The sequence below is a fragment of the Coturnix japonica genome, chromosome Z (assembly GCF_054131305.1).
Source record: "Coturnix japonica strain WE chromosome Z, WE-NBRP24, whole genome shotgun sequence".
Lineage (NCBI taxonomy): Eukaryota > Metazoa > Chordata > Aves > Galliformes > Phasianidae > Coturnix > Coturnix japonica.
The window spans coordinates 42150798-42167146 of record NC_140702.1 but is presented as its reverse complement, the minus strand read 5'-3'; the positions used below and the strand labels follow the sequence as shown (position 1 = coordinate 42167146).

At 36.8% G+C, this 16349-nt stretch overlaps 1 protein-coding gene across 7 annotated transcripts in view; it reads left to right on the top strand.

The window, feature by feature from the left end:
- ADAMTSL1 (ADAMTS like 1) overlaps nt 1–16349 on the top strand; it is a 379149-nt gene that overhangs the window by 258917 nt on the left and 103883 nt on the right. For 6 of the 7 annotated variants that reach the window (XM_015849101.3, XM_085529433.1, XM_015849102.3 and 3 more), the window contains 4 exons: nt 1137–1211; nt 3806–3963; nt 14630–14741; nt 15663–15801. In XM_015849101.3, the coding sequence (XP_015704587.2) occupies nt 1137–1211; nt 3806–3963; nt 14630–14741; nt 15663–15801 (484 nt within the window). Of the gene's footprint in view, nt 1–1136; nt 1212–3805; nt 3964–14629; nt 14742–15662; nt 15802–16349 lie in introns of those variants that run through there. The other variant, XM_085529435.1, reaches the window with a different exon arrangement.

Here is a 16349-nt window from a genome sequence, read left to right as displayed (position 1 = left end):
AACAGTTCTCAGTTTGCTCTCGTATGTTTTTAGAAAGTTATGGTCATGCATAACCCACATCTTTGGTTAATAGTGCACATTTATGGGTTGAGTTAGCCTTACCTGACAAAGTTACATGTTTCTCTGAAAGAAGAGCTAGAGGTCTTGCTAGGGAGGGATTATGTGACACAAACATGAGCACAGTTCTTATGAACAGATAGTGAAAGAGGCATTGTTCTTCTCACGCATACCACCTCCCCAAAAAATCTGTTAGTCATGCATGTTTTCTCTCCCAATTTGTAGTAATAGGAGGCAGAAAAGACAGGGAAAGGTGAACTGACAGTCTAAACCAGCAGATTAGACCAGGTCATTGCCTTCTGCGCATCCAGTCCCGTAGCCTAGCTTAGAATTTGGAGCGTTTTCATGTCACACCTTCCCTTCCCGTCTCCCTTCATAATGTTACTGAGGTTGCTAAATGTTCATAAATGCTCACCAAACCAGCTTTCACATAGTGTGCACTGAGCAGCTAGTTTATTCTCAATTTACAAAGCTACTAAGCTACTAAGAACTCACAGGTACAAGATCTTGCTCTGAGTGTACTTGGCCTCTGTTTTTCATTGGCTTTTTCTTAGTGAGACGGAAAGGGAAGCAGAATTACAGTAATTCTAGTCATTATCAAAAAAGATGTGAAAAAGAAGGCATGTGTGAGCAGTGGGTAATTGCCACAGAACATAGGCAATGCGTCATGGAGAAGCTGGGAAAGCTGAAGGGAAGGGCAGTTTTGCTGATTATCAAAATAGACTTATGCTTCCCTGCTTCACCGCAAAGACCTCTTTAAAAGACTTGGGATGATCTTAAGTGGAGCCATGGTGAAATAGATAGCTATTCGTTACTTTTGAAATCCAGAAATAGTTGTAAACAAGTTGATAATAAAGAAAATCAATGCAATTGAGTTCCTCAAAGTAGAAGATTTTTAATCATATTTAATAACAGGGTTCTGTTTCAGAAATTTGTAGAGTTTTTTGTTTGTTTGTTTGTTTTAACTTATTCCAGAAGCTGTTTTTCTGACTTTTCTTTAGGCATCTATTTCACTATTTATTTGAAAACTGACAGGAAATTCTGTTTGTTTACTTTGTGCATTTTTACCTTCCCCACAGTGGTCGATACAGTGGTTGCTATTCCCTATGGAAGCAGACATATTCGCCTCGTGCTGAAAGGGCCCGATCATTTATGTAAGTAGAAAAAGTGCACATTTGTTTAAGAAAGCCTTGCAAACCCTCAGTGCTCTGTTTATAGTGTGGTGTCTGGTTTCCCTCTCTGAAATCAATGATTTCGACACAGGGGTGAGTCCTGCCCTCAGAAGCTCTCCCTGGACCCAGTTGCATCAGCGATTCATGCTAATTTCAGAGCAAAGCCTGGCCAGCATTGTAGAATCCTTTTCTCCTCCATAATTTTTCCTTCATTTGTGTTTGCTTATCCTTTGGCTGGCTCACTTGGTGCCAAGTTCCTTTGTTTAAAATTAATAAAATATATCCCACTGAGTGAAGAAATATCGAGGACAGTAAAGTATAAGCTTCCCTACAGCCAAGTTTAGCCATCAGCTGCTCATGACTTTAACACATGTTTCTGTTATGATAATCTCTCTCACTCCAGTAGATACACAGATATACAAAAAATTACAGTGAGAAGATCAACAGCAGCATGCAGATGTCAGACCATGCGCTTTAGGAGTGATGTTGCTCCAGAGAGTGAAGCCCCTTGACTGCTGCTATCCCATCACTTGGTAGCTACAATACACTTTCCCTACTTCGTCTCACATGGAGATGTGCATTGCAGAAGCCCCTCTGAGAGAAGAGTCTTAAGTATTTGAGAGTATGCTGGGAGAGCTGTAGGCAAATCCATTTCTTTCCTGGATAGAAACTCCCTGCAAAAGAAACTCTTACTTTCCAGTGCAGTAGATATTCAGTCACAAGCTGCTCCTTTTTTCATTGGCAGCAAACACAGTAGTGTTGGTAAAAGGGACTTGCACTCGGGGAAAAAAAAGAAAAAGAAAAAGAAAAAGAAAAAGAAAAAGAAAAAGAAAAAGAAAAAGAAAAAGAAAAAGAAAAAGAAAAAGAAAAAGAAAAAGAAAAAGAAAAAGAAAAAGAAAAAGAAAAAGAAAAAGAAAAAGAAAAAGAAAAAGCCACAAACCAATGCCCTCAGGCAGTGGTGCATAACATCTTAGAAACACAATTTATTGTCAGACAAGTAGGACTACCTTTCTCCTTTTCCAGAACTCAGTAATGCCTCTCCTGCAGCACAGACCTGTCAGAGCCCAATCTGCTTATCAGTGTAAATACAATCATGATAGTCAGCAAAATCACAAAATCATTCCCAGTTTTCCTAGACTTTTTCTGCCCAAAGTACTTAGACTCAGTGGAAAGATAAGCGATGGTTTATCTGTACTGTTCAGTGTACAATGCTTGTGTTGAGAAAGCAATAAGCATGCCATAGTGTTTTAATGATTGCTTAGATTTCAAGTATGAATAATGATCAGCAAATTACAGTTTATAAATTAAGAAAAAACATGTAATGTTTTTCTTAAAAGATCTAATGTTGCAAGTACTTCAGTTTTAAGTAGCCCTTTAAGCACACCAGCACTGCTCCAGTATGGTTATTATTTCTTTCCCAGTACATGATTTGCATTCTTATTTCCTTTCCTCTCTTTTCTCTCAGGTAGAAAAAAAAAATCTTATTTTTACTCTAATATTTTCTTTTTCTTTTTTTTTTTTTCTGTGAAATTGACCTGTAAGACAGCTTAGAGAGAAAAGAGATTTGAGAAGAGGCTAAACTTAAGCTGTTTTCACTCAGACCATATCACGTTTCAGGACAAATAAGATTTGAATCAGCAAGGTCTGCCTGAGTCATTGCTTGAGATTTAGATGAACTGCTCTCTGTAAACATGAATAAACCCAGATACGTCTCTTTCTTGTTACAGACGTCTCCATGAATCTTTCTGTTCACCCATGAAAGGATTTTATAGATGTATGAGCTGCAGTTCATTTGGGGATGGGAGTATTTTGCCCTGTGAACTTTGGTTGTGGGAGAAGTCAACAGGAGTCCAATTACATATACACAAGTCTTAAAACCATCTTTATCCCTGGTACACACGGTCCTGTCCAGAAATAACTATAAAGCCAAGTGTATCACAAAGGAAGAGACTAGTCTTCCTGAAAACCAAGGAATTCATTAATATGGAGCAAATTCTTAGTGTACTGCCTCAGCAACATCCTTCTTGAGTTAATTCCCATGACCCACCCTGGAAACCAGCCTAATTACTGCTGTTATCTTTTTCCTCTAATTAACTTAATACATGCTGATGAAACTATTTCTCCCACTTACTCTCTCTCAAAATATTGCTCCATCTCGGGTTAATAGTATGGCCCCATTTATTTCAGACTATCTCTTGGTTGCTTTCGTCTAGAAAATTTTCTATATAACTTCACAAATACATTCAAAAGGATTGCAGCTTTTCATGACAAAATGCACCTTCACTTTGAATGATTATACAAAACAGTATACTGATGAACATGCTTTAAGGAGTAATCTGAACTTGATGGGGACGTTAACTAGGTGGTGGAACAGGTCCATATTCTGATTATTAACTTCCATTTACTAAATGAATTGTATGATCACTAATTTAGGAAGAAAATCTGCTTCACTACCCTACCATTTTCATTTATTTCTTTATTTATTCTGTTCCCAGTTACTGTTGTTTCAAATTACAATGCTCTGGATTCCTGTTTCAAATTATAATGCTCTGGATTCCTGTTAATTTGTTTGTCAGATTTGGAAACCAAGACTCTCCAAGGTGTTAAGGGTGAAAACAACCTCAGCTCCACAGGTTCCTTCATTGTGGACAATTCTAGCATTGACTTCCAGAAGCTTCCAGACAAGGAGATACTGAAAATATCTGGGCCTCTCACTGCAGACTTCACTATCAAGGTGAGGGTCATCAACCAAATGTGCTTCTTAAAGCAATATAAAATGACAAACGCCACAAGATGTAGTAGAGAGATGAACATTTATTTATTTATTTAGTTAGTTAGTTAGTTAGTTAGTTAGTTAGTTAGTTAGTTACTTCAATTTTCCAGTAGATAATTCTCACAAAGCCAAATCCAGATTGTTTATTGAACTCTGATAGTAATTCTTTATAACTAATTATCTGATGAAAGCTTCATTGAACACCCTCAGAAAATAGACTGTTAATGAAAAGAAGGGCATATCTAATAACTGCCCCACAGAGAGAAGATGAACTCACTGCAAGAAATGGCAGATTACTTTAGAGACTGTATGCAGTTTGCTTGGTTGACAGAAAGAAAGAAAATCCATCCTTTTGGTCCATAATTTGTGGGATTTATACCAGTGTAATTACATAAAAGACTATTCAAGACTGGAGAATGAGATCCCCAACTTCCAAATTAAAAGGGATGAGTTTGGTAGAAAAGTCATTGTGTCATTTCAGAGTTCTGCTTTGTGTTTCACTGGTAATAAGAATCAAATTGTTTCCTCCCATTAGACCGCTTCTATTCTTCCAGGTAATGTAAAACACATTGCTGGAAGCAATGCACATATTCCGTAGGAAAACACATACAAAAATGAACATTTGGGAATTGCAATAAAATAAATCCTTTTCCAGTAGGTACGAAGAACCTGAAGGATTTCAGCTGTAAAACTGTAAAACCTATATCATGTCCAGTACTACATAGGTTTTCACCATGGGCCCCAGAGGTAGATGATATTTGCTTTAACCTAGAGATGATGGCAATTAGGAATTTGAACAGTAAACTACAAAATTCAGTAGTTCATGGGATTTGGCTGAGCTAGACTGGCATAGAATTTGTTGTCTTGACTGTGAGCAGAGCCATGTGGACTGTCCTCTGTCCCTCTTGGTATGATAGCAGCACAATAATCAAGCAGAAATTATCAGGACTAGTTCACAGAGCAAAGCGTGACCTGAAGAATGCAGAGTTTTTTACTCGAAGTTCAAAATGAATATGCTTCAATAAAACATATGCTAGCCACCTAAAAATATCCAAAATACTGTGCTACAGATTATACCCAGATAATGAAAAATAGTGATGCAAAGAGAGCTGCCTACTTTTCATTACTTGCGCAGCTATGGATTAACACTGCCTGGTTAGTTAGAGCATACGTGATGGTGTGGACCAAAATGACATGTTAAAAGAGGGACAGGACTGTGATTCTGGTATTTACACTGTTCTCTTGTATGAGAGGGGGAAATAGCTTTATCCCTTGGAGCTTACAAATCCTTCTCTATCAAAAACAAAGTAAAGTACTGAGAAATTACATGAAGGGCTTTACTGTGGTGCTAGCAGGATATTTTTGGTGCAAAGATTTTCTTGTCTGAAAAGCAGTTTTTATGTAAACAGATCTAGATGAATTTGTGGCTGGATCAGAGCTGTGATTTGAGGATCATTGTCTCCAGAATCACTGTTTTTCATCCTTCTCATTTATTCCTGAATGTTCTCATTCAGTGAGGTCAAGTATACCTGGAAACAGCTCAGAAGTAGATTTGTTGTTTGTTTATTTGTAATGTAGGATGCTTTAAAATTGCAAGAAGAAAGTTGCTGCTCTTGTAGGATCTGAATTGTATAGCTGCTAAAATGCTCAACTTTGTGAGTGGTACATTCTTTGCTTGCTGTACACCTGAACGTCTTTTCACAGGAAATGTAAATCATAAAAATGATTTAGTAAAACATCAGCTCATTTTCTTTCTTCTTACTCTTATGAGGGTGTTAGCAAAAAATGAGGAAAAAAAAAACAAACAAAAAAAAACCTTGAGTTTTTAACGTCCTTAGTTTTTTCTGTTCCTAACTTGACAATAGTAAGCCTTTAATATAAACAAAATGTACTGTTTCAAATGCAGAAGACAAGAAAGAATTACCAGCACGCTTCCACTTGAATTTGATTGCTAAAATTCTGAGTACTACCCTGTTTGTTTGTGGGTTTTGTGTTGTTTTGTTGTTGCTTTTTTTTTTTTTTTTTTTTAATTCAAAATTCTGAATCAAATAAATGGGTATTTTTTTCAAGGAAAATGATCAGTTTTCATAAAATGTTGGTGAGATGAAGTTCAGTTTCACATGGAAGTCTTGCTGTCTGACAGTATGGTCTAGAGAACAGTGTAGTAATGTCACATAGTTAATCATGTGTTTCACTGTCAAAACTGCCATCAGTCTGTGATTTTACCAAGGTCGCATATTCACCTGTCTGTCCTGTCTGTCCTGGAAAGCTTCCTCTGTCTATACAATCTGATTCATGGAATCATGAGTCATCTCTTCCTTTTACATATCTGCAGAGTGAAGTAAAAGTGTCAGATGGGGTCTATCGATGACAGTATAATGCTAATAGTGATTACTGAATGTTAATTTAAACAACCAGCACTGTGAATTTGAACCACCTGTGGTATAGTATTGCTGAAACAGGGATTGCCAGGGAAGAGTTAGGGCCAGCAAAGCACAGGCTGTTAGGGTTTGTCTTATGCTCTACATCTAAGTAGTTAGTGTCCAAGACCTATTTTGGTTAAGTGTTGATTAAGAGCTGTTGCCAGAAGAGACTACCAGTCTATATTTTGTGCTGATGCTAAGGATGGGTGCCTATTTCAGAGACAGTGCACACTGGCTTATTTCAAGCAGAGTTACTGATGAGATTAGGATTTTGGCTGCTAGTTGTCCAACAAACCATAGCTAAGATAAAGGTCAAAACTGGATGTGGAATTACAAGGAACACTCATCCTATCCATTTAACTCTTATTTCAGTGGTGGTTTAGACAACCAGAAAATTCTCACGAAAGAAACTCATTTGAATAGAGTCTATGTTAGCAAATGAAATATATATATATATATATACTGGGGCTTAGCTTAGACTTCCTGGGACCTGCAAGGGCATGCTGGAGATCACACAGCTGGCAGATGCTTTTGAACTCCAACAGGATAAGGCCAAGACTGGATTAAATAATCTCTTCTGAACAAGAAATTTAGAGTGATTTAATTTGCTGAATGAAAGTTGAAGGAACTAGTCCTGCAAACACCGATATATTAGGGTTAAGATGTTTCTTATGAGCTAAAATTCAGTCTGTGTGAACAGAAATAGTCAGAACTAAGAGCTTAATTGTGGCTAAGTTATATTATCTGTCATCAGTGGAAAATGACCTAAGAACTTTGCAGAACCTTGAGATGGCCCACCAGAATATGGGCCTTTCATCATAAAACTATGCTACTTCCTGTGACTTGCTAAGGTCATTTCTCTTGAGTGAAAGCTGCAGGAAGTAATTCTTCAGCAAGGCCTGCATCACTGGATTTTATCCATCCATGTTTCATTTCAGTACCTATTTTATTTTATTTTATTTTATTTTATTTTATTTTATTTTATTTTATTATTTTATTTTATTTTATTTTATTTTATTTTCGTAAAAGCTAAATTGTAGCTTCCCAGTTTCCAAACTGTAATACAACTTTTGTAGTAATTTCTAGGTCAGGCCCACGCATAATGACCAGCCTTAAAAGCGACCTAAACTTATCTTGACTAACCTTTGTAACAAATTTACAAGGGTTCTCTATTTTTAATCCTGTTACATCAAGTGTGGCGAAATGCACGGGAAACCACGTAGTAATCTTCCAAAAATTATGTATAATTTCTGTTTCAGACTCACCTTTATTTCTGATTCAATAAAAATGATTTCATTTAATAGCTATTTGAATATGATTTTTCTTCTGGTCTATACATTCTACTTAATCTATGTATTATGGAACTGCAGTACTAGATCAAGTGAAAAGTCTGCTTCACTCATGTTTCTGTTTCAGAGAAGGACTGGTTTCATCTGCTGAAAGGACAAATTCAGGAAACAAATCAAAGTCACCGTCTATTTGCAGATTCTCCCTCATGGTCCTTATGTTGCATTTAATCAGCTATTTTTATTAACTCAAATGAGACAGTCCTTCAAGAGTTTCTCTAGGGCTTTTTACAGTGTATTTGTCCTTTTTACAATATTTATAGTTTGTGTTTTAGTTTATGCTTTAGTTCCACAATGAATTCATTGCAGTGTGTAAAGTAAGGTACATGTTATCCCAGTCTACAAATAGTAAAAGATTATTGCCCTTCCCCTTTCTCCTTGCCTCCTCTATTTCAGACCTATGTGATCATATTGTAATTTATTCCTAATCTGAAGCATCCTATTAATTAATTTCTCCTACAAACTATGCTGGTACATACAATGGTTGTCCTTATTTTTCTAATCTGTCCTTTTTTTCTATTTCCACTATTATGTTTATATATTCATAACTTTTTAGTGATACACATAGAAATGTTACTGTTATTTAAATATATAATTTTATGTTATGGAAATATCTATTTGCATCAAGCCAATGTGCAGTTTGATAAACTATGAAAATAATTAAATGTTTATTTAATCAGGTGGTTGAAATGATAAATATTTATGCAACAGTGTAGGAGCGTGCAGAATTCCAAGTGTCTTCATTCAAAAATCTGAACCACTTTTTTCCAATTCTGAGAATCAGTCTTCTACCATTATATTCTTCGGCTGCTCTTAATCAAACTTCATGACCAATGTCATGCTGAGCAATGTTACTGTTACTAATTACTGTTAGAATACTACTTACCTCTCTCTCCACTGACTTTCAACCAGGGGACATGAAAAACAAACAAACAAACAAAAAACTGTACTACAATAAATTTTTATGATCCCAACAAGGAAAATCTCAATATATTAATCTGTAAACCTTTAATGATATATCGTAAGCACATACATACATTGATTTGAAAGGTACTTCTCATCCTCATAGCTTCTACTTCATTTTAAAAAAGTATGTGAGAAGCAGGTAGCACTCCATTAGGCAACCTTAGCTGGGAAAAGAACCTACTAATCAAAGAATGAACTCTGCAGAGTAGGATCTGGGGGTCCTGGTGGCCATGTTGTCCATGAGCCAGCAGTGTGCTCTGGTAGCCAAGAAGGCCGATGGTGTCCTGGGGTACAGTAAGAGGAGCATGGCCAGCACGTCAAGAGAGGTGATCCTCCCCCTCTACTCTGCCCTGGACAGGCCTCATGTGGAGTACTGTTTCCAGTTCTGGGCTCCCCAGTACAAAAAAGACAGGGATCTCCTGGAGAGAGTCCAGCAGATGGCCATAAAGATGATAAAGGGCCCGGAGCTTCTCCCCTATGAGTAAATGCTGAGTAACCAGGATCTGTTCAACCTTGAGCAAAGAAAACTGAGAAGTAATCTTATTAATAAGTATCTTAAGTGTAGGATTCAAAGGGACATTGCCAACCTCTTCAGTTCTGTGGGGACAGAATGAGGGAAAACAGTCAGAGCATAGGAAGTTCTGCACCAATATGTGAAGGAACTTCTTGCAGTGAGGGTGAAGGAGCACTGGAACAGGCTGCCCAGGGAGGTTGTGGATTCTCCTTCTCTGGAGATACTCAAGACCCACCTGGATGCCTACCTGTGCAGCCTGCTATAGGGGGCCTGCTTTGCACGGGGGCTGGACTCGATGATCCCTAGAGGTACCTTCTAACCCCCACAGTTCTGTGATTCTGTGAATACAGGGTGTGTGGAGAAATAAATGTAAGTGAAAATCAATTTTAAAAATTGATGCAAGGGAGGTTTTAGAGTAATTCAGGTGTTCCTTTCTCTTTGGAGAAAGACTGATCTGTATATTGCATTCAGAACACAGATGAATTCTACTTTATTACACACTGTTCTCTCTTTTTTCTATAACATTCTATTAATCTTTTTAGCTGTTTTAGCATGCTGTTCTTTTCACAGCTTGTAATGATCCTATACCACTATGAATGGTAGAAGCTAATGTAGAGGACTTTTTCATGCATAACAGGCATGTATAATTAATGTCCCCTACAGGCATCATTATTATCCATTTTTAATAGATTTGGTCAATCAAAGCTTTGAAGTCTTCTCATAGCTAGTTTCACTTTTTACTACCATGCATAATTTATTTTTTTTTTCAATAGCAAACTTGTTCAATTCACTGTCAACCCTTTATTCTTTTCCTTTAGGAATCTGGCTAAGAGTATATGTCCTAGCATGCATCCTTGTGGGATTCCACAGTCCTTCCGCCAATATAAAAGCAGGCAGAATGACCTTTCTCTTTTACCCAGGCATCAATCCATGGCAAGATCTACTTAATTCTTGTGAATTTTCATTTGACAAGAAAACAAGAAGTCCTGTCTTAAAGCATTCCTTGGTGAAGTGGATTGATAAGCTTGGACACCATCACTCTTATCAGAGACCTAAAAGATTTCCACTCTTTTTCCTTTCCACCTACAAGCCAAATTCAGAGGCAGAGATTGCTGTTCTGCATTTCTGCAGATTACTCGTGAAGCATCTTCTAAATCTTCTGTTAAAATTTTATGTCTTGCTGTGGCTTCAACAATAGCTCTTTCATGAAAGTGAGCTAAATGGTGTCATACATGATTTCCATTCCTATACTCTTCAGAGGTTACATTATACTACTGAATTAATGCTTTCTGGATCTGGAGATTTGTTACCATTAATCTTACATTCGTGTTTAAAATACTGCTGGTCTAAAACCTACCTTGACATTTTCATTTGACACAGTAGAGACAGATATGTCATTTTCTATTACTTTGTCAGGATGTATTGTGTATTATTTTTTCTGATATCCTTTACATTTCCAAAATTATCAGTTTCAAAAATCAATTACTTTTAAGTAACATAATACTTTGACACCATTTTTTAATCAGTTTTTGTCATTACAAAGAAAGTATTTTTGTGGAAAATACTGCCTTTTAATTTTTTTATCTTTATGACATATGTGTCACAATATGATCTCAATTTTTTACATTAATTTCGTAGATATTACCATGGTTAAATTAATGGTAATAAATATTCTGCACTACAGACTAATTATACTCAAGTTGCATTCTTTTACATGACTAACATGATGTTAGTGGTGAAATGTGTTTTCCATGGGGGAGTAGGGTGTTAACAGCAGCATCCACAGATTTTAGAACAGATGCAGCAAGGTAGGTTTTGGAATATTTGGCTTTGCTCTTGTCTCCTCATTTGAGAAGCTTCTGCTTCTGTTGTAATTTGTAGGGAATTCTGTACAGATTATCATAGTTCATAGAAGTAGCAGCTAATACAGTCATCTTCATTGCTGCCAGCTATGCTAGCCAATTCATTGTGTTGGCATTCTGTCTAGTTCTTTTGGAGGGAATTTCAGATAACATTTGAACCTTGAAAAGATTCTGTTTCTGTTTTCCATGTATTAGTTTAAAGGCTCTTTAAAAATTATCTTATCCATCTAAGGGTGACCTTATCTATCTTAATCCTAGTTTGGGGCATGGTAAGCAAGTCTGATTCTAAGATGCTTTACATAATCCATGGTAAATTGATGACAATGTAATTTCACTGTGATTTCTCTATCTGGCCTTGAACGTGGGTGGAGAAGTGGCAGAGAGCTGTCTTCCATTTATAAACAATACAGGGCTCTCATGATCAAGAGATAGATATCCAGAAATGTACAGCACACATGTTCCCTGGAGCTCAAAGGCAAAAGTCCTGTCAGCACTCTAGGGTAATTAACAGTCAAATTCAGGGGAATGATGATGCAGTCTTGTGTTATTGTGTTACACAATATGCTTGAAAACCTTCAGCTTCTCTCTCTGTATCTTTTATGTTGTTTAAAACAAGCCCATACAGTTATTTTCCATGACTCCTTTTTTGGCTTCAAGTACAAAATATGAACAGCAACAAATCTCTTGCACATCCTCTTTCCTTTTCAATGTAAGGTGTCACTGCATGAGAACAGGAATATCAAAGCACCCTAAGCAGAGAAAGGAAAGTGTTATACAGAAGCTGTGGGTTTACACATGCCACAAGAGGACAGTTCTCCACACCCTCATCCCCAGCTTTTTGTATATTATCTTAGAAGATTTCAACACTAAACTTGGTATTAATAAATCATACCCGAAGATTTGGGATTTGGCACTTGCATGAAAACATTTGTAATAATAGTGTGGAAAAACCATTTGAAGTTTCCTAATAACCATGTTGGCCTGGAGTTAGATCATAATACACTATATCAGATTTCACGAGACAAAGGACAATATGCAGTAATAACCCTCTTTCCCTGTCTTCTAGCTTAGGACACACGCACACAAGAAGTAAGGTTTGTATTTTCTCCCTCCTCAACACAACAATTTTGTTAAATGTGAACATATTACTGAATACACTTTTCATGAGTTAACCCTACAGTTAACACTGACAGCTTCTTGTTTATCCCTGCTGGTTATAAACTGCTGATTAAATTTGACAACCACCAAAGCAAATGACTATTGTGTTCTTCAGTAAATGTAGAGAAATGGTTCAGGCACATGCTGCCAAAATCAAGCATGGAAGGGCTGGGTTTGGTGATTGTTGGTGACAGTTTTGTTTCTGGTTGGTTTTGATGGGTTGTTTTGTTTTGGTTTTGGTTTCTTTATGTGAACTGATTGAATTTAGAGGCTTCAGGAAAAACTTAATACAAAGATTAAATCAGATACTGCAGTTATGGTCATAGGAATGCTCAGAATGATTCAAAAAACACTATGCTGCCTTTTTATTTCAGTTCAGAAGTTTGTCGTTTTCATTAAATATGCTGCGGTTATCCCTAAAATCAGGACTGTTTTCTATCAGTCCCAAATGTTGGCTGAGCAACAGCTTGGACCTTTGTGGTGCCATTCTAGATAATATTTTATAAAATCCAGTGTAACAAAGCAGGTTACAGGCTATGGTTTTTTGAAGCTATTTTTACAAGAAAAATGCATTTCTAGTTGTGAGTTGCTGTAATCTTAGACAGCTAATTTTTGAAGGATAGACTGAGGACTGAAATTTGAACCAGCTCTTAACAACACTGTTGATATCCTTGGTGTTACAAATTAATGAGAGATGCACTGTTGTTCTGAACACTCCTAAATTCCCTGAAGCCTAGAAATCAAGGATGTTTCCCAGTGGACTGCAGTGCCCAAATGTAGAGTTGATTGCTCCACACTCTGAGTACTGCTGTTGTCTGCTATTAATATGTTTAGATATGATTTTATTTGCAAGCAAAATTAATGCCATTTTTTCTGGTTCAGTGATCCAGGGACATAAGGATTCAAAACTCACTGTGATAGTAAGAGGGCTTTTTCAGCACTCGCGTTTCTCATATTTAGCAGTATGTTGCAAATACAGCAAGGGTCAAAAATGTTACTGCACTCCAGATCTGAGTATTTCAATGTGTGGAAGTTAGCAGCAAAAATTTCTTAAAGCACATAGCTGTCAAGTCTCACTTTCAGTCTTGCATGGCTTGGGCTGATGTTTTGCCCTGGATCAAGATCTTAGCTTTAGCAAACTGTCAAACAAAATTCAAAAAGACATTTTTGCTGCATGGAATCACCGTATTATTGTTCCTCTTCTGCTTACAGTATTCCTTAAAAAAATAAATGATACTGTGCATGCTTCTTTCACTTGCTTGTTTTGTATCATTTTAGCTCACTGCTATGGCTCACTGTAATGCTTTTCTGCCTGTGTTGTTATCATGGCTCTATGAGTGACCTCTACTTTGGACTGGAAAAGATGGACTTCTGCCTTTTCTCTGTGTCACAACTGACAGATACTTCTGCAGACACATAGGAATAGTCTGCAGGGAGAGTAACTCTTCTGTCTTCCTGATTTTTTCATGTGAACTCTTCTTCATCTCTTTCCTTTTACAGTAGGCTCTATGTGAGCCCTCAGTCTGTTCTTCATGATTCAGTGAAGACCTATTGCTAAGTATGTTTTCTCAGTTTAAGAATCACCAATGATCCTTAAAAAACGAGGAGTAAGGGCAGAATTCTCCCCAGTCAACTCTTTTTCTACACATTTAGATATGAGACCTCCCTGAATGGCTTCAAGCACAGCAGAATATTTTTCCCAAGAGTGCACGAGGCTTTCATGAGCCCAGAAAGACCCTTCTGAAGTGTGTGATTAATGCACTATTCTCACACAAGGAATTAGATATCCTGTTTCTGACACACAAACTCATAACGATATTAAGCCATGCAGAAGGCCTCCCATTTGCTGAAGAAGCTGTATTGCTACAGCTGTATTTTTTTTTTCCTGTTGGGAGTATACGTCACTGTTTACTCTAATTAGAAAAGGGCAGCCTTAGTCTGAGCGGGCCAGATCTCTTTCAGCCCTCAATATATTCTGTAGTATTTTCATCTTCTTCCCTCTCTTCAAGTTTTACTTTGATTTGTAATCATGTTTCTGTCCATCTACAGAAGAAAACAAAACAAACAACCAGATTATACTGTCAGCTCAATTTGTCATATTTTTGCTTCTGTTTTTCAGTCTCAACTTTGATGATGTCCCTTTGTTTTTGGAAAAAAAAAGAAAAGGAAGTACAGATTGAAAAACAGTGTTTCCTAAACAGTACAACTTGTTGAAAATGTGGAGAAAAGGCAGTACTGAAACTCTTCTAAGTTGTCTTGAGAAAAAGAAAAATTAAAAAAGAAAAATCAATAATACTACTGAGATCGGGAGTTTGGTGTTAATATCTGGTTCACCTTTCATCATTTCACCTTTTTCAGATCGTCTATGCTGGTCCTGCTGACAGTTCGGTCCAGTTTATCTTCTATCAGCCTATTATTCATCGATGGAGAGAAACTGATTTTTTCCCTTGTTCAGCATCCTGTGGAGGAGGTAAAAATTTACCACTGTATTCTAGAAACAGTCATATGTGGGAACACAAGAAAAGCTGTTCAGAGCAGCAGCTGTGGAGCAAGATAAACAGCAGTCATATGTACACATATCTGTTCCAACCTCTAAACTGAGATTTACTCCTTTAAAACAGGCAAAATCTATGTATGAAAGTATTTACAGCTAAAAGAGGGGTGAGATGTAATAACAGTGGTAGTATCCTTTGCATTTTTTCATCCTTTAGACTCTGTACTTAATACATTTGAATATTCACATGATCGCACCTCATTCTACAGCTGTCAGATATAAAGGACTTATGGGATTTGCACCCACTCTGGAATCACAGGATGTCTCCCTTCTTCATTTCTCACTCACCTTAATCAGCAGCTTTACCCTTCTGAAATGAAACTGCATGTAGGAATCTCAGTGTCCAATAAATCTCAGACTCTGTTTTTTCTTTTTGCTTTAGACATCTGATTTTGTAATGACCATACTGGTTACCTTTGGTTTCTTACTGCACATAATTAGAGCAGGCAAGATCATGTTTGTTCAATGTCTGCTAGATCCTCCTAACATTCTGAGGGTATTTGAAAAAGATACCACCTAATGAGATGGATGCAAGTTTATGCATTACATTTAAGCATATCCTATGATCAGTTAGGAGGATATCTCAAACTACAGAAGTCATCAGCATTAGTAACTACTTATCCTTTGGTCCAGCATTTTAGATATTTAAGTTTTGAATGTTTTATGATGCGTGAATTTTTGTAAATAAAGCTGTTATTTTTAAATTTGTAAAACTGTGGCTGCTGTGGCAAAATCACGCATATTTTCAGCTAGCCTTTTACAAAAACAAAACTTACATGTATTTCAGACAGAAACAAGAAAAACACTACATATTATTTCACCCACTGTGTATTACAGGTTATCAACTGACTTCTGCTGAGTGTTTTGATCTGAGGAGCAATCGGGTAGTAGCAGATCAATACTGTCACTACTACCCTGAAAATATCAAGCCAAAGCCAAAACTTCAGGAATGTAACCTGGATCCTTGTCCTGCAAGGTCAGTTGGCTCTAATGTTGAGTCCAGTTTAAAAATGTGAAGTAAGAAAATATTTTGTTACTGCTGTTGACTATGTCATTCAACCTACAGAGTATTTCAACCTTCTTCTCATGTTCAAGAACTATTGTATAGAAAAAGACCTCAGTTCAGCACCTGCACGTTACTGGAGCTGGATTTGCAATTGGTTGTTTCTTCCTCACAGATTGCATTTTGCCTCATTAATCATTATAAAGAAAGAGAAAAAAAATTGTCCATCATCAACACATATCCCTTAGGTCTTAGAGAGGTGGGGTAAAAATGTTGGAAAATGATTGCCTGCAAAATTAGAGGAATCAGAGGCTTTTTTTATTTTTTTAATTACTATTGTTTGTGTTTATGTTTTCTTCTTGATAAAAAATATAGTTGCAGTCATGGCAGCTAGTAAAAAATGTAACATGGGGATTTGCTGCAACTTGAGCCTGCACACAAAACCCTCTCTACCTCCATGTCAAACATTCTTCCATGGAAGATTAATAGTAAAAATATCAAGATCATGGAGTCAGATTTCC